This window comes from Pongo pygmaeus, chromosome 3 (assembly GCF_028885625.2).
Source record: "Pongo pygmaeus isolate AG05252 chromosome 3, NHGRI_mPonPyg2-v2.0_pri, whole genome shotgun sequence".
Lineage (NCBI taxonomy): Eukaryota > Metazoa > Chordata > Mammalia > Primates > Hominidae > Pongo > Pongo pygmaeus.
Genome location: NC_072376.2, coordinates 153,428,596 through 153,452,848, shown reverse-complemented (window position 1 = coordinate 153,452,848; position 24,253 = coordinate 153,428,596). Strand labels below are relative to the sequence as shown.

Here is a 24,253-nt window from a genome sequence, read left to right as displayed (position 1 = left end):
CAGAGTGAGAATGGGGAAGTCCCAGACTCTTAACCATAACTCACATGAACTAACGGAGAACTCACTTATCACAAAGGGGGTAGTGCTAAACCATTCATCAGGGATCTGCCACCATGATCCAGTCACCTCCCACTAGGCCCCACCTCCAACACTGGAATCACATTTCAACATGAGATATGGAGGGGACGCACATTTCAACCATATCAGCATCTTTATTTATAACAGCCAAAAACTAAAAACAATCCAAATGTCTATTAAGAGATGGATGTATAAACAGTTTCGTATCTGTATGGTGGAATACTACTGAACAATAAAAAGGAGCAAACTATCAATGCACACAAACACATGTATGGATCTCAGAATCATTATGCTGACTGAAAGAAGCCAGAGAAAAAAAGAGTACATGCTATGTAGTTTCATCTATATATAATTCTACAAATGGCAATCTAATCAATAATGACAGCAAACAAATCTGTGATTGCTTAGGGATGGGGGCAAGGAAAATTTGGGGGTGATTAATATGTTCATTATTTTTGTGGTGTTTCTTGGGTGTATATATGTCAAAAGTCATCAAATTGCATGTCACTCAATATGTCACATTGCAACTAAATATTTTCCCGAAATTTAGGTTTAATCCTGTCACTCTGCTGTTTAAAATAATCTGATGGTTCTATCTGAAGAATAAAGTTTAATTATCTGCCATGACATTCAAGCTCCTTAATAAACTGGCCCCAATGTACTATTCCTGAATCATTTTCTGACATTTACTTTCATGCACTCTACATCTAACTAAAATGGACTAGTTTCCATTCTCCGGATATCTCATGCTGTGACAATGATAGCCAAAATATCCATTTCCTGTGCCTTTGTCACACAGTTCTAATGTCACTTCTTTGATGAAGCTTTCATTTAGGAAGAATGAGTAACAACATACTTTATGCTCCCATAGCATTTTGTCTATGCTACTATCATATAATTTCTCATATATTATAGATATTTGGTTATATGTCTATTTCCCTAACTACATTATTAGCTATTTAAAAGCAGGAGCCACGTGTTTGTCAGTCAAAATTTTTGCACACTGCCTAGGACACAGAAGATGCTCAATAAATGTTTGTTAAGACTTCTAGTAAGAAGTGAATAAAAGCACATGAGCCTTCCACTCTGAATTCTTATTAATATATTCATTGAAATAGATAACTAGGTACCCCCTGAAACAACATTCCAAATTGAAAATAAGAATTAAACATATATCAGAAACTTGGAGTTTTACATATTTTTACATCAATGGGTCAGGTTACTGACCTGTTTAGCTCACTTTCTGAGCTAAAACGCTAAGACTAGAAGCAAGAGTAGGACTTGGCTGATTTAATGATAACCGCAAACAAGGAAGGTGAGGAGCGGAGGCAAGCAGAAAGTAAAGCAGGGTCTCAATGTAAAAGGCAAAAATGTCCTCATGAAAGCTTCTTAGGGAAAAGCTTTTTCTTGATGCTTTCTTTTACCTCTGTATGCCAACTACATTAGATCTAGTGGTATTTTGAAAAGGCTTGTAACTGGTCTTCAATAAGAAGAACCGTATGTGATGGCATTGTTATACTTACCACTAGAGAGGAAGCCTAGTGGAAAGCTTCGTCTTTCCTTCCTCCAGTTTCTTGTCAATGCCTTTCATTGGCTGACCCCACAGAAACCATTAATGCCATCCATAAACGCCACCTGCATGGGTCACAGCAAAGTGGAAGAGGATAGAGACTACATCTAGTGGGGCAAACAGAAAATATTTAGCATATTTCACCCCCTTTGTTAGCATATATTCTTGTTCATATATCTTGCCTGGGTGAAAAATGTATTCACACAAAATCCCCAGTAACATATCATTACGAGGTGATGCCAAGTCAGTTATACTCTTACCTGAAACCTAAAATCTTAGCTACCACCTGTGCTTCCACATAAGTAGCAAAGGAAAAAAAGGAAGCCAAAGGAAACAGATCACAAGACCCATTCTGAGGTTTGTGATGAGTCCTGGTTTGATTTTCAAACTTCCTTCTTTGATAATTCTTTTATGGTCCTCTTACCCTCTCCTGATACTCGAATGGAAGGGGTTGTATGAAAATTGGTGTGACTCAACTTTTCTTCCTGTAGAATTTGGGTCCTTGGTGGATGTATCTTCCATTGATCAATACAGTTGAGTAAGGACTTACTAAGAAGTGCTAGGTTTTAGATATAGTTCTCTATTGCCCCCATTTTGTAACAGAAACCTATTTTCTCCTTGGTAATCAAGATCAATCACACTGTATACTAACCTTCTTTCCTGCCTACTGGTTAAGCAGTACAGACTGTTAAGAAACAGCCTCAGATTCTAATTTAATGGAACTATGATTGTTCCCTCCTCAAAGCATTCCTCCCTGGGGCACTAGGACGTTCAAACCCATTGAACTGAAAGTCTTAAGGATAAAAACAAAAACTGTGTTTGGAGAGGATTTGTTGTAATGAGTGGCCACTTTCCCCTCACCCTTGTTTCCTACATTGGTCACCAGATGAAGACATAGCAAATCCAGTAGATCAGCACCCCAATCTCCCAGATGTTATTTTCACGAGGAGCTACAACTGAGTCTTCCAAAAGCCATTCCATCATTCTAACGAGGCAACTTCTTTTGGGTGATGTGGTACATAGTCAGACTAGTGAATCCATGGGGGTGAGACCACTTTTGCACTTCCTTCTCATAATATGTATTTCTTGTTGGAAGCCGTATTGTGTGGGCTACCATGGCAATGGATGAGATATTCTTTAAGTTCATAAATGGTAGTTCTGGCAGAAAGGGAATAGACAAATCCACAACCAGAATGTGTATTTCTCCTTTGAGGACAAATAGCTGCTTTTTCCATCATGAAAGCATTCCACATCCTCAAAATACTGCTAGACATCTGCCTGATCCCCATAAAAGATAATTCCAGCAAGACTTCCACATTGGCCTCTGCTGTTGACAGGTTGAGAATTCAGTCACACTGGTAGCTAGATCACCCTCGTGAATTAAAGCCCATTTTATTAAATCCATGCATGGCCTCAACCCCTGCCTGCATGACCACTTTGTATATGGGGCCTTTGAGCTTGCATTGTTGGCCAGAAAAAGAGGCTGATGTGGGTATTCTTATCCATCTGTATTTTGAGAACCTCCTCTGCAGTGGATACCTGTAGGGGGGGCTTTATGTGGAACATACATATCTTCACACTCTGTGCCCACTCCAAGAAACCCATCCACAAACCTCTCTTACAACCTGCCTCGCCATCAGCATGTCATTCATGTCCTTTCTACATCCTGGGTCAGCCAGCCTATCTGCTGGTCCACATATTAGTGAAGATCTATATTAAGGCTATCTTTCTTTACACATGAGTGGACCACCAGAAATTCTGCCCACTGGAATGATTTCAGCTCACCCCTGCTTTTCCAGGACTTCCCTGAGTGGGGCTGTAATGTAGCAACTGTCCACTTCTCACTGCTACAAATATAGCAGGGCAGATCCATCCACAAACCAAGTGGAACTTTTTCCTTCATTGTTAACTGGTCATAGAGGCCTCTTCATCAGGCCATAGATGCAGAGTGAGAGAGAAACAATAAGGATCCATGTGAATCTGAGCCACCAGCATATGCAGTTTTGTTATGCTTCCTAGATATGATCACGTCTGTCCAATTTTGTGACTTGGTGAATCAGATTTCCTCAATTCAGGTCACTTTATGTCTTATGGGCAGGAATTCAGTGTTTATCAAGATCCAGTAGTACACCAGGAGTTGCTTTTCAAGTGGAGAATTGTTGTCAGCAGAAGAGAGCATCTCTTACTGCAAAATCCTAGTGGTATGTTCTGTGATCCTCTTATTAGAACTTAACAGAAATTCCTCACCATGTCTTTATCAGCCATTGACACTTCTAATGCCACTGAATCTCCTGAGTCATAAGGCCCAAGTATAGGGACACTCCTTCTGTAGTCTGAACCTGTGGCAAGTTACAGGCCCCACTCAAATATGGAAGTTTTATAGATACCCAGGAAATGTGTCTTAGCAAGCTGTCCAAATGTGGTATATGTTATATCCCAAATCTGAGTAGGCCTGCCATGTGTTGTGTCTTTTTGGGGGGTGGCCCAGGGTACAGCAACTTGTTTCTCACGAGGTGATATCTTGTCATAGCCCTCACTCCATGGAGCAGGGAACAAACACAGGGGATTCTGTTAGTTACCGCATATATTCAGCCCTAATACATATTCTGGAACTAGAGAAATACTACAGGTAGGGGGCTGTGACTTCACTGGACTCCTTTGGCATAGGGACTTAGGCCAAGACTCCATCTAGCATGTGACCCCCATAAATTTGCAATCTGAACAAAAGTACATGACAGTGCTTGGAGTCTTTAGGAATTAATGTCAGTTCAGAAACAGTACTTTAAAAACTCTAGAAGGTCTGGATATTTCCCTTCAGCTAGTGCATAGTTACCCTGGTTGCTCTGGGGAAAATTTGGGGAAAGAATCATAATATACATGACTATTGATGTTGTAGGCTCCTTCCTCAAGAAAACAGCCTTCCCTTAGTACAAACGTGTGTCCAGTAACTTTGAATATCTCATTGAATGAATGGTTTTCTGGAAAAAATATTTAAAATTATACAGCAGAAAATGGAAAATCTGAGTAAATAAGTAATAACTCAGGAAGATTCAATGAACCAATCCACTAAAACATTAATGCCCATAAAGTTATAATAAACTTTTCAAAATTTCAAAAAACAATATAAAATTTCATACTATATAAATGATTCCAGGGCATGAGAGAATTCTTAAAACTTCCTAATTCATTGTATAAAATAAACTTAATTCTGTTAGCAGATTCAGGCAAGAAAAATTATAGACTATCTCAATTATGGATACATATGTAAAAAGGCTAAAGAAACTCTTCATAAATAGAACTGAGAAACAAAATAATGGAATAATCAGTTATGAAAAGGTTAGTGTCTTATTCTTTTTGGCTGCTATAACAAAATGGCGTAGACTAGGTGGCTTCTAAACCACAGAAATTTATTTCTCACAGTTCTGGAGGCTGGGATGTTCAAGATCAAGGTGCTGGTAGGTTTGGTGTCTGGTGAGGGATTGCCTCTTCAAAGACGACACCTTCTCACTGTGTCTTCACATGATGTCAAGAGCAGAGAGTTCCTGGGGCCTTACCCTCATGACCTTATCACCGCCTAAAGTCCCGGCCTCCTAATACCAGTCTGTGGGGGTTAGGATTTCAATATATGAATTTGGAAGCAACATAAACATTCAGACCATTGAAGTTGTCTTTATTCCCCAAATGCAAGATTGTTTCATATTCAGGAAATTTATGTATTAATAATCTCAACATGGGTTGAAAAAGCGTGTACTGGAATTCAACACTCATTTCTAACTATTAAAAACTACTGAAAATAAGAACAGGAAATTCATTTCACACAAAGAACAATGTTATACTATGATAATTTTTTATGTTATTTATTTAATTGTACAATTAATGCATAAATACATCCTTGTTATTAAAAAAAACTATTACCAACCAGGCAAAAGTTCTACCTGACGACCAGCCAAAATCCCAGTCCTTTTCCCAGAAATTATTTCTGATTTCAATTTGGCATGAATACTACTGTATATTTTCCTATGCATTTACATACATATGTACTTATTAGAATATATGGTATTGCTTTGGATTTTTAAAAGCCTTTGGTTAAAATGCCAGTTGATTTTTCACTCAATATTTGTTACTTAATTTTTTCTGTGTCACCAACATGGATCTAATGCTTTCTTTTTAACATCAACACAATATTCTAAAATATGAATAGAGCATAATTTATTTAGCATTTCCTCCTCTAATGCGGAAATTGATCCACTACTATTTAAATATTTTTTTCAGTGTTACAACAGTGTTTCAATGAACATTCTTCCGGGTGCCTACTTGAGCATAGAGTCTTTTTCCTAGTTTAAATAATCAGAAGTGGTATTGCTGACTCAAAAGGTATGAATATTTTTAATTTTAACAGATACTGCCAAATTGCCACCAGAAATAGCCATATCAACATATATCCCCAAGAGTAGTGTTTGAAAGCAGCAGTTTTCCCAAGTCTTGCCCTTTACTATTAGTGAGCTTTGAAATTGTTGCCAGTCTAGTGAAAGCAGTATTTTGTTATAGTCTTAGTTTGCCTTTCTCAAATTACAAGTAGGGTTTAAATTTTCTCACATATTTATATCTTTCCTGATTTTTTTTTTTGAGATGGAGTCTCGCTGTGTCGCCCAGGTTGGAGTGCAGTGGAGCAATCTCAGCTCACGGCAAGCTCCACATCCCGGGGTTCACGCCATTCTCCTGCCTCAGCCTCCTGAGTAGCTGGGACTACAGGCACCCGCCACCACTCCCAGCTAATTTTTTTTTTTTTCTATTTTTAGTAGAGATGGAGTTTCACCATGTTAGCCAAGATGGTCTCGATCTCCTGACCTCGTGATCCACCCGCCTCGGCCTCACAATCCTGATTTTTTTAATGAGCTATTTGTCTTCTTCTTCTTCATTTAAATATGAGGTTCTTAAAACACACACAGGAACCTAATTAAACTCCTAAACTAAATATTAATAGTTTGTCATATATGCTAAAATTACTTTTCTCAGAAAGTCTTTTGTCTTAAACTTATTTTGTATTGTCTTTTGACATACAAAATTTTCCACTTTGAGGTAGTCAAATATATTAATAATTTCTTTTATGACTTTTGCACTTTTTATATTGTTTAAAACAACCTACCTACCCACATCAAGCATATAGTCCCATATATTATATTATAAAACTTCTATAATTTTTAAAGTTTAGGTCTCTATTTCCATTAAAATAGTGTGTGCGTGTGTGTGTGTGTGTGTGTGTGTGTGTGTGTGTGTGTAATGGTAGAAAATCCAACTCTAAATCTTTCCACCCCAAATGTAGAGCCAGATGGCCCCACTGATTTATACATATTTATTAGTCCGTTTTCATGCTGCTGATAAAGACATACCCAAGACTGGGCAATTTACAATAGAAAGAGGTTTAATGGACTTAGAGTTCCACATGGCTGGAGAGACCTCACAATCATGGCAGAAGGTTAAAGTCACACCTCACATGGCGGCAGACAAGAGAAGAGAGCTTGTGCAGGAAAACTCCTGTTTTTTTTAAACCATCAGATCTCATGAGTTATTCACTATCACAAGAACAGCATGGGAAAGACCCACCCCCATGATTCAATTATCTCCCACCAGGTTCCTCCCATGAGACTTGGGAATTGTGGAGTTACAATTCAAGGTGAGATTTAGGTGGGGACACAGCCAAACCATATCATTCCGCCCCGTCCCCTCCAAAATCTCATGTCCTCACATTTCAAAACAAATCATGCCTTTCCAATAGTCTCTGAAAGTCTTAACTCATTTCAGCATTAACTCAAAAGTCTGCAGTCCAAAGTCTCATCTGAGACAAGGCAAGTCCCTTCCACCTATGAGCCTGTAAAATCAAAAGCAAGTTAATTACTTCCTAGATACAATGGGAGTACAGGCATTGGGTAAATACAGCCACTCCAAATGGGAGAAATTGACCAAAACAAAGGGGCTACAAGCCCCATGCGAGTCTGAAATCCAGCAGGGCAGTCAAATCTTAAAGCTCTCCTTTGACACCATGTCTCACATCCAGGTCATGCTGATGCAAGAGGTGGGTTCCCATGGTCTTGGGCAGCTGCACCCCTGTGGCTTTGCAGAATATAGCTTGTCTCCCGGTTGCTTTCACAGGCTGGTGTTGAGTGTCTGCAGCTTTTCCTGGTGCACAGTGCAAGCTGTCAGTGGATCTACCATTCTGGGGTCTGGAGGATGGTGACCCTCTTCTGACAGTTCCACTAGGTGGTGCCCCACAAGGACTCTGTGTGGGGGGCTCTGACCCCACATTTCCCTTCGGCATTGCCCTAGCAGAGCTTCTCCATGCGGCCCCCGCCCCTGCAGCAAACTTCCACCTGGGCATCCAGGCATTTCCATACATCCTATGAAATCTAGGTAGAGGTTCCTAAACCTTAAGTCTCGACTTCTGTGTACCCACAGGCTCACCACCTGGACACTGCCAAGGCTTGGGGCTTCCACCCTCTGAAGCAACAGCCTGAGCTGTACCTTGACCCCTTTTAGCCATAGCTGGAGCAGCTGGAACACAGAGTACCAAGTTCCTAGGCTGCACAGAGCAGAGGAGCCCTGGGCCCAGCCCACAAAATTGTCTTTTCCTCCTAGGTCTCTGGACCTGTGATGGGAGGGGCTGACATGAAGACCTCTGACTTGCCGTGGAGACATTTTCCCATTGTCTTGTGGATTAACATTTGGCTTCTTGTTACTTATGCAAATTTCTGCAGTGGAGATTTTCATTTCTATCACATTGTCAGGCTGCAAATTTTCAAAACTTTTATCTTCTGTTTCCCTTTTAAAACTGAATGCCTCTAATAGCACCCAAGTCACCTCTTGAGTGCTTTGCTGCTTAGAAATTTTTTACACCATATATACTAAATCATCTCCCTCAAGTTCAAAGTTCCACAGATATCTAAGACAGGGGCAAAATGCTGCCAGTCTCTTTTTTTATATATGCTGTGTGGTATGGATTGAAAAATGTACTTATTACATGTGAATATTTAATTGTACCACCACAATTTGTTGAAAAGACTAGGCTTTCTCTACCAACTGCATGTGTACCTATGTTGAAAACCAGTTCCCCACACTGTCTTATTCTGTTTTGTGTTGCTATAACAGAACACCTGGGACTGGGTAATTTATAAAGAAAAGAGATTTATTTAACTCACAGTTTGGCTGGCTGGGAAGTTCAAGGACATGGCTCTGGCTTGTGGTGAGGCTTTTGTGCTAGGCCAAAAGATGGCAGAGAAGGTCAAAGGGGAAGCAGACGCATGCAAAGAGGGAAAACCTGAGGGGCACCTAGCTTTATAACAACCCATTCTCATGGGAATGAATCCAGTCTTGCCAGAGCATAAACTCAATCACTACTGCAATGGCATCAAGCCACCTACGAGGACAGGACCTTCATGACCCAAACACCTCCCATTAGGCCCCACTTTCCAGCACTGCCACACTGGGGACCAAATTTCAACATGAGTTTTGGTTGGGACAAACCAACCATATCCAGGCCATAATACATACACATGTAAGTCTATATAGAATCTATTCTGTTCCATTGATTTGTCTTCCTTGATACTAATACTCTTTGATAACTCTTTGATAACTATAGCTGTATATCATTCTATAAATCCTAAAGTCGGGTAGTGTTTCTGGGGGGGTTTATCTTGAGACACAAGATAAAAACTCAGCATGGGCTCATTCTGCCAACCATATAGTTTAACCAGACGAATTCTGGGAAAAACAATGATGACTATTGTCATTGCTATTATTTACTATTGTTTGGTATTTTTGTTAAAGTAATAAGGAAAAAACCTCAGAAAATAAGTATAAATATAAGAAAGAAAAGATCATTTTCTGCCATAGACATAATTATACATCTTGAAAATAAAAGTCAACCCACTGGAAATACTTGTGGAATACTTGTTTCCTTTTCTCTATTTTCTGCACCATTAAAAAGCACATTCCTAAGCATATGAAAATATACAAACATTTTTAAAGTATTATTTGAATTATCTAGGCTCTGAGTCCACTCATTGTATTTGAGTTAAAACTTCATTCTGCATAGCTCTTTCATCTTGGTAATCGAGGCATTTCCTATATTCTGCATTTTTCAAGTGGCAAGGTGTTGTGGAAAGAGCACAGGCTTTGAATCCTCACTCTGCATCTTAAGATCTGTGTGAATAAGTTATGTAACTGATCTGGGTCTATTTCCTCATAAGTAAAATAAGGATGATACCTGTGGGTCAATTGCATATAGCAACTTGCACATAGTAGACCATTAATAAAACACAGCTCTGATTTTGATTACAAAACAGGCTTCCAACAGGACATCACTCTGTTCCGTCAAGTAGCATGAACCTTTCTGCTCTTTTTTTTTTTTTCCACACAATGTCTCACTCTGCCATCCAAGCTGGAGTGCAGTGGCACTATCTGGGCTCACTGCAACCTCTGCCTCCTGGGCTCATCCCACCTCAGCTTCCTCCCCTCAGCTTCCCAGGTAGCTAGGACTACAGGCATGCACCACCACGCCCAGTTAATTTTTTTGTATTTTTTTGTAGAGATGGGGTTTCATCATGTTGCCCAGGCTGGTCTCAGGCAGCTCGGCTCAAGCGATCTACCTGCCTCAGCCTCTCAAAGAGCTGGGATTACATGCATGAGCCACCATGCCACGTCACCTTTCCTGCTTTTTATGTTTTTCTAGATTTCTGATTACTCTAGTCCCTCCAATCTTGATTACATTGCCTTGGTCTCTTCCCAAATCTCTTTTCAACTTTGATGTGTCAGAACACTTCACAACTCTACCATTCAGCGTTACCTTCTGGGACTCCTCCGCTTGTATTATTAAACACTACATCACTCTCAAAAGCCATACCCCTGGTCTCATTTTCAGATTATTCTTTCTCCTCTGACATTATCACACTGTATTATTCTGATGAAAAGTTGCCCATTAAACACATTATAAATATTATATTCAATCATCCTTTCAATAAGTGGCAAATAATTTTGGAGATATGTTAAGGCCTTAAATTTCAAGGTTAGAGGTTAGATTTCATGCTATGGGTAATGAAGGGTCATTGGAAACTACTGAATGAGCTGAGGATGAAGGGTCATTGGAAACTACTGAATGAGCTGAGGATTAAACTATGAAGTGTAGGTGGGAGGCTCTGAAGAGGGGCAACTAGTTAGATAACTCTGAACAACAGTTTCTAAAGGAGTGAGAATCTAAACTAGAGAAATGGCACAGAGACTGAAGGGGGTGAGGACCTCTTTTAGATGATTTTATAGAGTTAGAGTTTAATTCATGGAGGCAGTGAATGTAGCAGCCAAAGAGTAAAAAAATGTTCTCAAGGTTTTGAGTACTATGTGACCAAGAAGATACTACTAAATCTTGCAAAAATTCACTATTCTTACATTTTTGGTTTTCAGCTTCCTTATTGCAAACTTTGAATGGATCCTTTAAAAAATCCCTCTCTAGCAGTTCAAGTGTATTTGTTACGGGCCACAGAAGTATGTTGAATAATAGAAGTCAGGAGGATGGAAGAAAGAAATAAAGGGGATAATATTGTTACAAAGTATCTCAAATAAAATGTCTTTTTAACCAGTAAATTTTAGCACTATCCAAACACTCTCTCAGAGGTGATAAAGTCAAAAGTTTAGAAATGTTGGTCTTAATTAGTGAAGCAATGTGAAAAAACTCAGTAATCTTGACCCCTAGCCAATAATCATATGTTGTGCATGGAATGCCACCAAACCCTTAAGATTGAAACTCTTCAACAAGTGTGTTAGACTCACAAGTCAATTAAATGTTGTTAATTAATCTTCCAATAAAATTAAATTGTTATACCAAATTCAAAGTCAAGATTTACTATAGAATATTAAGTAGTAAAATTAATATTGATCCAATATATAAAAGGCAAAGCAGCTTGTGATTGAACACTATGTTTTTGCCGTAGTTTTATTTCAATGTGTTTGAAACTACAGGCTCTGGGAGAGACAGGCCTGATTTACATCCTGTTTCCACTATTTACGGGTTGTGTAACTTCGAGCAAGTTGTCATCAGTTTCATCACCTGGGTTGCCATGAAGGTTAAACAATGAATGTAAGCCCTTTAGAGCACAATGAACACAATAAATGCTAGCAGCTCTTATTAATAGTGTTGTTCGAGAGAGAAAGAACATATTGTTTTATATACAATGTATTTATTAACACTTAACATATCTGTATTTGTCATATACACACACCAGACAGGAAAGCTCCTTATTAATCACCATGACCGCAGATCTGTTAACATCTAGAACTCTAGAGAAAGCCTAGAGCCCTAATCTTGCTGCACTTATTACTGGATGTTGTTCATAAATATGATTTACATAAAATTCAGGATCCAATCATTGCGCAACAGGAGGTAGCACGGTCTGCAGAGAGGGCGGGAGCTCAGAGAAGGAAAAGTCTTCGGACTTGCAGGGGGAATTCCTCCTGGGCTAACCCGGTAGCGGGGTCCAAGCCACAACCGGCCGGCGGCGGCACAGGCTCCATGTGCGGCTCCCCCTGGAGGCAGTTGAGCCCCTCGGAGCAGGAGCGCGCAGCACGTGCCTGGCGCAGCCACCGCCTCGCGCAGCCACCGCCTCCCGCCCAGCACCGCACGCGCATGCGCGGTTAGTAGTCGCTGCTGCGCGGCCGCCGGCGGGACTGGTCTGAAGAGACGCCGGGACCAAGTGGCAACGACTCGGACATCTGAGCTGTCACTGCCGGAAACAGGCCGCAAGAGAGGTGCGTGAGCAGCAGGCCGCGTTCCCGCTGTCCCGCTGCCCTTTGCGCGCATATTGGTGTGAGGAAGCGGAGTCGTTGCTGCTTCCCCCAGGCACCCCGTTACTTTGCCGCCAGAGGGCTGAACCGGTCGGGGCCAAGCTAGGGTGGATGTTGAGTCTGGCGATGGGGCTGCAGCGAGCTAGGGTCTTGACTGGGCTCTGGCGGCCCCGTGGGTGGACGCAGGGGGTCGGCGCCACCGGGGTCCCTTTGTGTCTCCAGCACCGCCGCACCCACCTGCTGCGCCCAGGCTGGGGCGGACGAGCACGGGGACAGCTAGGTGCCTAGCCCGGCCGGCCTCCCCTGCGGGCTTGAGGAGCCACCGGGAGCCGAGGCCGTTATTCCAGCGGTTGCCATTGCAGCCCCGTTCCACGCTTGAGCCCCGGGGCGCTCTCCCAAGGGTTGTAGAGGGGGCCCGGGGCGCATCTGGGCGCTGCTCACTCTACTGACTGCTCCTTACATAAACCCAAACGAGATCAAAATAGGCTCGACTGTCTCAGTCTCCACCTCTGTGGAAGCGAAGGGACCGCACTTCACGGCAGTGGGGCCAGGGACTGTTGGCCGCTCCCTCGATACCCGCGCGGAGCCCAGTGTGCGCCGCCGGGGTGCGGGCGAAAGGGCTGGGTTGAATACAGAGAGGCCCTAATTACTAGACTCATTATCGCCCCAGGCCTGTTTACCATCAATCAGACACTTTCGCTGATTTTATTTATAGCATCTGCCCAAGCAACAAGGAGGAGGTGTTTGCTTGGGAGTTAAAAGCAAATGGCAACCAAAGCTCAGGACTGGGAGAGAAAAGGTAAATAACGTGGCCACGGGAAGAAGTCTCAAATTAGAAAAGAGTTCATTAACGTAGAAACTTTTTGTTGCTTAAAAGCAGGCAAAATCCCGATCTCATCTGATGATTTTGCTTGCTTTACAAATGTCGACATCACTCGAGGTAGCCCTCCTTTGGGTCATTGTAAGTTTGACCTGTTTTCAGTTTGGAGTTTTGCCTTCACGTCTTATTGGTTTGATCTTCCAGTCACATTTAGATCTCATCCCCAAATCCTCAGAACAAGATATTCTGTACTCTCTGTCTTAGCTAGTTGATAAGGTTAATTATTGTGTGTAAATGATGTAAGTATGTTGATACATCTGTCTAGAAATTGAAGTGTTGTAAGTTAGCTGTAGTACTTTTTAGGTACCTAATAAATATTGGTGTTTTTAAATAGAAAACTAGAATTATGAACTTTAAAGAATCTTTGGATTGTCTAGTTCACGTCACAAATGAGAAAACAGGCCCAGAGCAGTTTTTATCACTTGTCTTTTTAATAATAAAACTAGAAACTTGGTGCGATGGTGCCATGTTCGGTGTACTTTTTATCATATCATTCTACATTGCATTCCTGAAGCCACATGACAACTAAAACCTTAAGTAATAGATGATTGTCAAACACCACTTCTGGGATATACCAGTGTTGGTCCGATCCTCAGTCAGCCATTAAAACTGAAAAACAGCAGAAAGGCATCTCAGTTATAAGAAATAGCATGTACAAAAAGTGTGTTAAATAGGTGTGTTGAGAGTGAAAGAAGGCCCGGCGCGGTGGCTCACGCTTATAATCCCAGCACTTTGAGAGACCGAGGTGGGCAGATCACCTGAGGTTAGGAGTTGGAGACCAGCCTGACCAATATGGTGAAACCCCGTCTCTACTACAAATACAAAAATTAGCCGGGCATAGTGGCGTGCGCCTATAATCCCAGCTACTCGGGAGGCTGAGACAGGAGAATCGCGGGAACCAAGGAGGCAGAGGTTGCAGTGAGCCGAGATTGTGCCACCACACTCCAGCCTGGGTGACAGACCAAGACTCCATCTCAAAAAAAAAAAAAAAAAAAATTACAAAAATATGTCACAGAAACAAAGTGACTATAGTGTTGGAAAAATGGCAGCTGTAGACTTGTTCAATGCAGTGTTGCCAGAAACCTTCAATTTGTGAAAAATGCAATAAATCAACGTGCAGTAAAATGAGGTATGCCTGTATGCACACACACACACACACACACACCCTATTGATTCTGCTTCTCTGATGAACTCTGACTAATAAAATGGCTCTCCTCCAAGTAATGATTCAGGGATTCTGCAACTTTCTACCTTGGAATTCTGCCATTTTCAACCATGACCTTCAAAATTGCTTGCATAAAACCAGAAGGGGAAAGATCATAAAGAATTATAATTCATAATTATGAGAAGTTTTTATGGGCAAGGGCTGACAATGGCATACAGGTCTTCTATTTACATTCTGTTGACTGGAACCAGGTAATGGTCACATCTAGTGCCAAGGAAATTACCCTTGTGATCAGCCAGCAACTTCTCCCACACTTTACAACAGATATTGCATATCCTGTGATTGTCTTTTCTTTGTGTGCCTTACTTACCTTTGATGTGACAGTGAGCATTACTTCAATACCAGTACATGAGCTGCACTTTATAATTTGTAATTTGGGGGTGGTAGTGGAGATCCAGTAGGGTTTTTAGGAGATATTGGTGTAATTATTTAAAGTAGACCAGACTACTTGATCTAGATTTCAAAGACTGGGAAGAATGGTATCTCATTCATGGATAAAGTTGCTTGTGCTTCAATTTTTTATTGAACTAGCACAGAAGCAGTGCAGAGAACATACATGAGATCAAAGATACATGTTGGTGCAGAAGGATGCAGTTCTTTAGTGCCTCCCTTCTTATGAAGGTGCAACTGATAGTGATCTCAGCAAGCCTAATGGAGTGAGGAATACATAAGAAGCTTGGAACCCTGGGCATGCTACCTTTTAATTTATAAGGAGGGAAGAGGGTGACATTAGCACTAAATGTTCTACCCTATACCATATGAACAAATTCTTGTTGTACTAAAATTGCATAACTTAAAACAACCATACAGATCAGTAAAGAAATAGATAACACCACAAGCCAACTAAAGATAATAAACATATGGACAACACTGTACCCAACAATAGCAGAACACACATTTTTCTTAACTGCACATGGAACATTTTCCAGGATAGACCATATTAGACCACAAAACAAGTCTTAATGAATTTTAAAAGATTGAAATCATACAAAGTAAGTTTTCTGAACACAAAGGAAAGAAACTAGAAATCAATAGTAGAAGGAAAACAAGAAAAATTCACAAATATGTGGAAATTAAACAGCACACTCTTGAACAATGAGCCAAAGAAGTCTCAAGGGAAGTTAGAAAAACATCTTGAGACAAATGAAAATGAGAACAAAAGATACCAAAACTTATGGGATACAGTGAAAGCAATGTTAAAAGGGAAATTTATAGCTGTAAACACTTACATGAAAAACAGAAGATCTCAAGTTAACAACCTAACTTACACCTTGAGGGACTAGAAAAAGAGCAAATGAAACCCAAAAGTTAGAAGAAAAGAGGGAAATAATAAAGATTAGAGCAGAGAGAAACAAAATAGAAAATAGAAAAACAAGAGAGAAAACAAGTGAAATCAAGAGTTAATTCTTCGAAAAGGTCAACAAAAAAATTAACAAACCTTTAGTTAGATTAAGAAAAATGAGAGAAGACTCAAATAACTAAAATTGGTAATGAAAGGACATTACATCTGATTCTACAGAAATAAGAGGGATTAATACGCTGAAGGATTATATGGCAAAAAATTGGATAATCTAGATTAAATGGATACATTCTTAGAAACACACACCCTATCAAGATTAATTATGAAGAAGTAGAAAATCTGAACAGACCTATAACTGGTAAGGAGATTGAATCAGTAAACAAAAACTTCCCAGGAGATAAAAGCCCAGGACTAGGTGGCTTCACTAGTGAGTTCTACCAAACATTGAAAGAAGAATTAACACTAGTCCTCCTCAAATTTTTCCAAAATATTGAAGAGGAGTAAACACTTCCAGATTCATTCTATGAAGCCAGCATAACCCTGTTATCAAAGCCAAAGACACTACAAGAAGACTACAGAGCAATATTCCAGATGATTATTGATGCAGAAATTCTTAACAAAATACTTGACAACAAAATTCAGTAGCATATTAAAAGAGTTATATACTATGACCGTGTTGGATTTATTCCTAAAATTCAAGGATGATTCAACATAAGAAAATCAGTGTAATATGCCACATTAACAATGTAGGGTGGGGAGAACACATGATCATCTTTATTCATGCAGAAAAAGCATTTGACATGATTCAACACTCTTTCGTAATAAAAAACACTCAGTACATTAGGAATAGAAGGAAACCACCTCAACATAGTAAAGGCCATATATGAAAAGCCCATAGTTAACATCAGACTAAATGGTGAAAGACTGAAAACTTTTCCTTTAAGATCTAGAATAAGACAAGGATGCTTGCTTTTTCCACTTCTCCCAAGCCAGAGAAATTAGGGAAGAAAAAGAAAGAAAAAAGACGTTCAAACAGAAAAGGAAGAAGTAAAATTATCTCAGCAGATAACATGATCTTATATGTATGTATAAAACCCTAAAGATTTCACAAACACAATACAAAAATCTGTTAGAAATAATAAATGAAGGTCAGGCATGGTGGCTCACGCCTGTAGTCCCAGCAATTTTGGAGGCCAAGGTAGCCAGATCACTTGACTCTAGGAGTTTAAGACCAGCCTGCGCAACATGGCAAAAACCATCTCTACAGAAAAATACAGAACATTAGCGGGGCATGGTGATGCTTGCCTGGATTCCCAGCTACTCGAGAGGCTGAAGTGGAGGATCACCTGAGTCCAGGAGTTCAAGGCTGCAGTGAGCCATGATGGTGCCACTGCACTCCAGCCTGGGTAACAGAGTGAGACCCCATCTCAAAAAACAAATGAATTCACTAAAGTTGCAGGGTAAAAAAATTAGCACACAAAAATTATTTGCACTTCTGTACACTAACAATGAACAGGAAATTAAAACAATTCCATTTATAACAACATCAAAAAGAATAAAATACTTAGGAATAAATTTGATCAAGGAAGTAAAATACTTGTACATGAAAAACTATGAAATGCTTCTGAAAGAAATTAAGAAACAAATATTAATCAATGGAAAGACATTGTGTTCATTGGGATTGGAAGACTTAATAAGATGGAAACACAACCCAAAGTAATCTACAGATTCAGTACAATCCCTATCATAATCCTAATAGCACTTTTTGCAAGAATAGTAAAATTCTTATAGAGTCTCAAGGGACTTCAAATAGCCAGAACAATCTTGGGAAAGAATAAGTTTGGAAATCTCACATCTCTGTTTCAAAGCTATAGTAATCAAATCAGTGTGAGACTGGCATACAGACAGACATGTATACCAATGGGATACAATAAAGAGCCTAGAAATAAATTCTCACATATATGTTCAAATTTTTTTTATAAAAGTGCCAAGACCATTTTGTGAGAAAGGACAGTCTTCTCATGGGATGATACTGGGGAAACTGGCTATCCACATGCAAAAGAATGAGGTGGTAACCTTACCTTAAATCATATACAAAAATTAACTTGAAATGGATTGAAGACTTAAACATAAGAAAACTATAAAACTGTTAAAAGAAAACATGGAAAGCTTCATGACATTGAATTTGCCAGTAATTTTTTATATGACACCAAAAGCACAGACAACAAAAGAAAATATATATAAATTGGAAAACTCTAAAAAGTTCTGGGCATCAAAGAACACAACAGAATGAAAAACCTATGCAATGGAGAAAATATTTGCCAATCATATATTTGATAAGGGGTCAGTATCCAGAATTTGTAAGAACTCCTACAACTCAAAACAAAAACAAAACCTGATTTTTTAAATAGGCAAAGGACTTGAATAGACATGTTTCCCTTGAAGATATATAAATAACCAACAAGCACGTGAAAAGATACTCAGTATCACTAATCATCAGGGAAATGCAAATCAAACCACAATATGATACTACCGCATATTAGGACCTATTACAATGGCTACTATTTAAAAAAACATAATTTTGAACAAATGTTGGCAAGGATGTGTAGAAATTGGAACCCTTGTGCCTTGTTGGTGGGAATGTAAAATGGTAAAGCCACTATGGAAAACAGTATGAGGATTCAAAAAAAATAGAATTATCATATGACCCAGCAATTCAACTAATGGGTATATACTCAAAAGAAATGAAAACAAGGTCTCAAAGAGTTATTTGTATACCCATATTCACTGTAGGATTATTCACAACAGCCAACAGGTGGAAGCAACCCAAGTGTCCACTGACAGATGAATGTATAAACAAAATGTGGTATATACACACAATGGAATACTGTCCAGCTTTAAAAAGGAAGGAAATTTGATACATGCTACAACATGGATGAAGCTTGAGGGCATTATGCTAAGTAAAATAAGCCAGTTACAGAAAGACCAATACTGTATGATTCCACTTATATGCAGTACCTAGAGTAGTCAGAGTCATTAGAGATAGATACTAGAAAGGTGGTTTCCAGGGGCTGGAGGGAAGGGTAGTGGGGAGTTGTTAAATGTGTATAGCGTTTTAGTTTTAGAGCATGAAGAAAGTTTTGGAAATTAGTTGTACAACAATGAGAATATGTTTTACCACGCGATTTAAAACAATTTTAAATTCGTAAATTAACTACTTCATTTTCTTGTAGTATTACCCCAGCATCTGACCTCTCAGCATTTCAGTACAGACTTGTCAATAGCATACCTCTCTCTAAGAAATGAGATGTGACAAACCTCATAGTTTTGTTTGGAACTTGATAACATGTTGGCACCATTGTGAGACAGATTTCAATACTGTGAACTTCATGATCTAATTCTCCATTGTCAGCTGGTCCAGCATTGAAGAATGACAGGATACTGCAGCATTATGCAGAAAGTATTAAGTCTGTATTTCTGATTTTTTTTTAAAAAAAGAACAAATAAAAACAATAGAACTGCATTGTCTACAGAATGCCTTGTGACCAATTGCAGTTCTTTAAAAATCTGTTTTTGTTTTGTCGATTGGGAATAGTACCTACGCTATTCATGTCCTGGGCTGCAAAGATTAAATTAGCTAGTTCTTTTATGTAAATATAAGATCATAGAATTTTAAAGAAGAAACAAACTTTCAAAATAAAGTGTTTTCTGAACTTTTTTCTGAAGCATTGGCAACTATTTCTAAGGAAAAGTCAAGAAAAACTATAATATAGAATACAAATAAAACTGGGGTGCTCTGGTTAAGGGTAGAGTTCCAGATAGAGCACTGCCTGCTTGGCCTCCTCTTAACTCTTCCTTGGCAGCCCAGTACACCAGAGTTCAAACAAAGCACTTAGAATGTATTTTTTTCAACGAATTAATTATTTGGAACCTAAAGTGTACATTCATTTGAAAGAGAGGATATGGGTCTAAAGTTATATTAATGTTCATTATTACTAGTATTATTTTATGTGTTTTTATTTTGCTCAAAAATGATTAATAGCAAGTCAAGCAAAGTGCCTTTTACTACGTAACATGGAAGGCTCTTAGACTTTTAGAATAATGACGCTTTTAGGGTTCACAATTAATAAGCAATTTGCAGGTATACAAATTTCTGTGCCAATAACTAGGAAATTAAGGAAATAAGCCTATTTCATTGTGTCAAATTGATCCCTTTACATTTACTTCCTATCCCAGTTATACCTCTTTTGTGATTTAGAGAGATCAAATCCTAATTAATGACAGCGCCCATCATTTTTGTTTGTCTTTGTCCATAAATATATAAGTAATTATGTAATCATGGAATTATAGGAATTATATATGCAAAAGAACTTTCTCCATAGCAGTCTGCCTGATTACAATAAGCCCTATATTTGTTTGATCTTTTGACTGTGCTTTGATTTTAGTAAAACACTACCACATTAAATTTGTGATAAAAAATTTTTTGTATCTTTTCTCAGCATTTATATATAAATGTATTTTGGTTTTATAATTATAAAATTTCCATTTTTATGTTTATATACACTTAAGCAACATTATAATAAAGATAATTTCAGCCAACATTTAGGAATCATGATACTTTTTCTTTTAAAGAGGTCTACATATTATTTGTGTTTGATAATTACTATCATCTTTATCTTTAGATTTTGTGCCATTGGCTTTTTGTTTTTGGACGAAGGCCTGCAACTATAGAATCTGTTTCCTACAAGATTTGAAGTTTGTATTTTCACTTGCTGAAAGCACAATTTAAATAATTTTGTCAGTGATTTGTTTTAAAAGCCATCCTAGAATAAAGGAGCTATTATGGAGAAATTATTTATTTCTACATATACTTAGCACTTATTTTCACAACTTTGTTTTATTTTCACTAATTAGTTTTAATTTCACAGATAATCAATATGCGTTTCCAAGCCTTTTGGCTATGTTTGGGTCTTCTGTTCATCTCAATTAATGCAGAATTTATGGATGATGATGTTGAGATGGAAGACTTTGAAGAAAATTCAGAAGAAATAGATGTTAATGAAGGTGAACTTCCCTCAGAGGTATGGTTATTGATAAATGAGTTATAAATTATTCCTTTACGTAGTACAATGAAGTGATTGACCTCTGGTGATTCATTTCAGTTCAAATAATCTTCATTTTAGAGATAGAAAAACCTTGACTTTTTTCTGTGTATCTTATTACTTTATTTTTTAGAGTGCCCATGTAATTCAGAAATTCGTTCATGGCACCTAGCACAGTTTCTTAAACAAATAAATATGGGGGAGGTTTTTACTATCAAAACAGGAGTTTGTCACTGATTAAAGAGAACTAAGCTAATAGTAAGGTTTTTATTCATATTTCTGACATTGCTAGATCTTTTCAAATAAAAGGCCATATAATTTGCAATTCTTCGAGAAGTAAAGTATTTGTCTTTATTTCTCTGAGAAAAGAAAATGCTAAGAAGGAGGATAAATTAGAAAAAGAAGTGAGTGTGAGGAGTGGGCATTTAGTAAACCTGACTCGTGTTTCTGTCTCAGCATTGTTAAAATGTATATTTTGTAGTAGTGATTAACAGAAGTCTGAGAAATTGCAGGGATTTTTGTATACCTTGATGATACATAAGAGCTTTTACATTGAAGAATACTCATATCTAACCTTGTGATAATCAGAAATATTTTTGATGGTGAGAAAGAATTAATTGCATTCTGCCAGCTACTGTTTGAAGGGCCGAAGGGAATAATATGTAGTTGTTACAGATTTCTTTACTTCATTTCCTCTTATTAAGATTTTTTCATTTGCAAATGTGTTGTTTCATTGTTTAAGGTGAATAGTATGTTTCCCTTGTTAAATTGAAGCTCTGTAAGGACAATTTTTTTTAAAGCCTAGTTCTATAATCTGCAGAAAGTGAGTACTCCAAGTACTAATAATTACTGACTTGGATACAGTTAGTACAGGGTCTTTGAAGGTTAATATTAATACTTCAAAGAAATTGACAGGTAACTACCACTCGACTTATTTGGTGATACTTTGAGAATATGATAAGAAGTGGGAAAGAATGATTTTTGATGCTTCTAATTTTATAGCATGAGTAATCTGCATAGGGTGAAGTATAAATAAAGGGCAAAATAAACTGATTTTAGGGGTGGCCTATCAGAAGGAAGCTTCTTGTGACACCACTGCCCATTTTGTCAATCTATAAAAATATAGAGAAGAGTAAAGTTGTAATTCAGTAAACTTCATAGAAGATTGGCAGTTTTGGTAGCTGAATCTTGACCCTGTCAGTAATTATGTGGAATTTTGTGTAATTACTGATTTTCCTCCCTTAAACAGACAGGAAGTGTTTTACTATCAGAGCAGGATAGGGACAGTGAAAATAGAAAAAGTATTTCTGTACCCTTTTCCCTAAAGCCTAATGGAAGAAATCTCACTAATCATACAGATACAATCACAACAAGCTGATTCTGAGAGGATCCAGACTAACCTATTACTTTAGGCAAATTTTTATTTATTCATCCTCTGTTTAAATTATCTTTTGATAGTTTATCAGTCTTTACTCTTTTAAATTATTTTGTTGGTAAATTCTGTATCATGTAGTAAAAATGTCTGAGCTTTGGAGCCAGACAGTCTTGGCTTTATATGTAAGTCCTACAATTATCTAACTGAACAGCAGTAAGCAAGTTACTTTGTCTGTCCCAGTTTCATCATATATAAAGTGGTTACTAATGATACTTCCCCCATAGAAATATTATGAGAATTAAAGGAGCCACTATATCATCAGCAATACCACTGCCACCATCATCATTATTGACACCCTAACAGCTAACACTTCAAAGGCACTTGAAACAATGCTTTGTTGATAATTGCTTTGCAATGCTATCTCCATAGAATCTTTTCATTCTCTGGGTTCCTAATCTTGGAAAATTATATTATTATCTTTTAGGGTACCTAACAGTAAAACTTAATTTTAAAAGCCTATGTGCTTACTAAGCTCTACATCTTACATGCTTTTCATTATGCTATTTCCTTTGCTCCCAAAGAGTTTTATCCATAAATATTGTCACTTCTCACAGCCCCCTTGTTCCTTCTGTGTTAGAAGGGGTCAGTGTATCCACTGTACGTATAGTATTTTTGTCATCATGGTATTTCTTATATTTTCTTGTACATTATCATTACTAGGATACAAAGTTTTGTATCCTATTTGAGTTTGTCACCTCATATCTGTATTACCTGTAGGTGCATTGCATACTATGTTCTTCACTAGGAAGATTATTTAATTGAAATATTTGTGAAAATGAATAACTTTAGACTTGGAAAATCTCTTTTCTAGATTAAATATAAGACACCTCAACCTATAGGAGAAGTTTATTTTGCAGAAACTTTTGATAGTGGAAGGTTGGCTGGGTGAGTATTCATTCAAGAGAATGTTTTCTTTGATATATTAGCTTTTTTGAAGTTATTAGGTTTTGGCCTATGAAAATTACCTCTACTACAGATCTATAAAAAATTTTAAAGTAGTTTAATTGACAGTGTAAATCAGTACTTAGTATATTTTTGTAATTGATAGAATGTTTAATTTGAATAGTTATTTATTCAAAGAAAATATACTAATTCTGAATGTAAAGATGAAATTTATAACATTTCTTTATTCTCTAGGACAGATATTAACACTCTTAAGTTCAGATGACAAATATGAGTATTGTTCTACTCTAAATAATGGAAAAAACAAAAGTTAATATTAAAATGATTATTATGTGTCAGATGTCCTTTAAAAAAGTAGATAATTACCATATTTAATCCCCATTCTACATGTAAAGAAACCAAGGTTTCTTGTGCCTTACCTGTGATCGTACAGCTAGTAAATTATAGATTCCAAATTCCGTTTAACTCTAGCCCTTCAGGATTATGTGTAGGCATCCTTATTTAGCATCTAAGTATGAATTTATTGTTGAATGAAAAGTGACTGTATTGGGTGATCTTTTATTGTGTTTCTGTATGCATTATATCTATAAATTGCTGATTTTATTGTTAATGACATATATGTATGTTCAACTTTATTTACAGATGGGTCTTATCAAAAGCAAAGAAAGATGACATGGATGAGGAAATTTCGATATACGATGGTAAAATATTTATTTAAGTATTAGATATAACCAGTATGGCCTGGAGTTCACTAACCTTTGAGATTATATTTTTGTTAAATTGTGTTGGCTGGAGTCCCCCACCCTGCCTCATAATAAAATGTTCAGTCTTTTATCTTGTCCCTCTTCAATATTTCTGAAAAACTCTTTGCTGTTTCTGAAAATCTCACTCTTAAGCCAGTTAGTCTAGTTTTCTAACTGAACAGTTGAATTT

At 37.9% G+C, this 24,253-nt stretch overlaps 1 protein-coding gene across 6 annotated transcripts in view; it reads left to right on the top strand.

Annotated features, from left to right (window-relative positions):
* The first annotated feature begins 12,088 nt into the window (after positions 1-12,088).
* Positions 12,089-24,253, top strand: part of CLGN (calmegin) — a 32,538-nt gene continuing 20,373 nt past the window's right edge. Inside the window, exons 1-5 of one of the 6 annotated variants that reach the window (XM_054484315.2) lie at positions 12,293-12,439; positions 13,191-13,274; positions 20,809-20,961; positions 23,229-23,302; positions 23,963-24,021. In XM_054484315.2, the coding sequence (XP_054340290.1) occupies positions 20,818-20,961; positions 23,229-23,302; positions 23,963-24,021 (277 nt within the window). In that variant the 5' untranslated portion in view covers positions 12,293-12,439; positions 13,191-13,274; positions 20,809-20,817. Of the gene's footprint in view, positions 12,440-13,109; positions 13,275-20,808; positions 20,962-23,228; positions 23,303-23,962; positions 24,022-24,253 lie in introns of those variants that run through there. The other 5 variants (XM_054484317.2, XM_054484314.2, XM_054484316.2 and 2 more) reach the window with 5 other exon arrangements.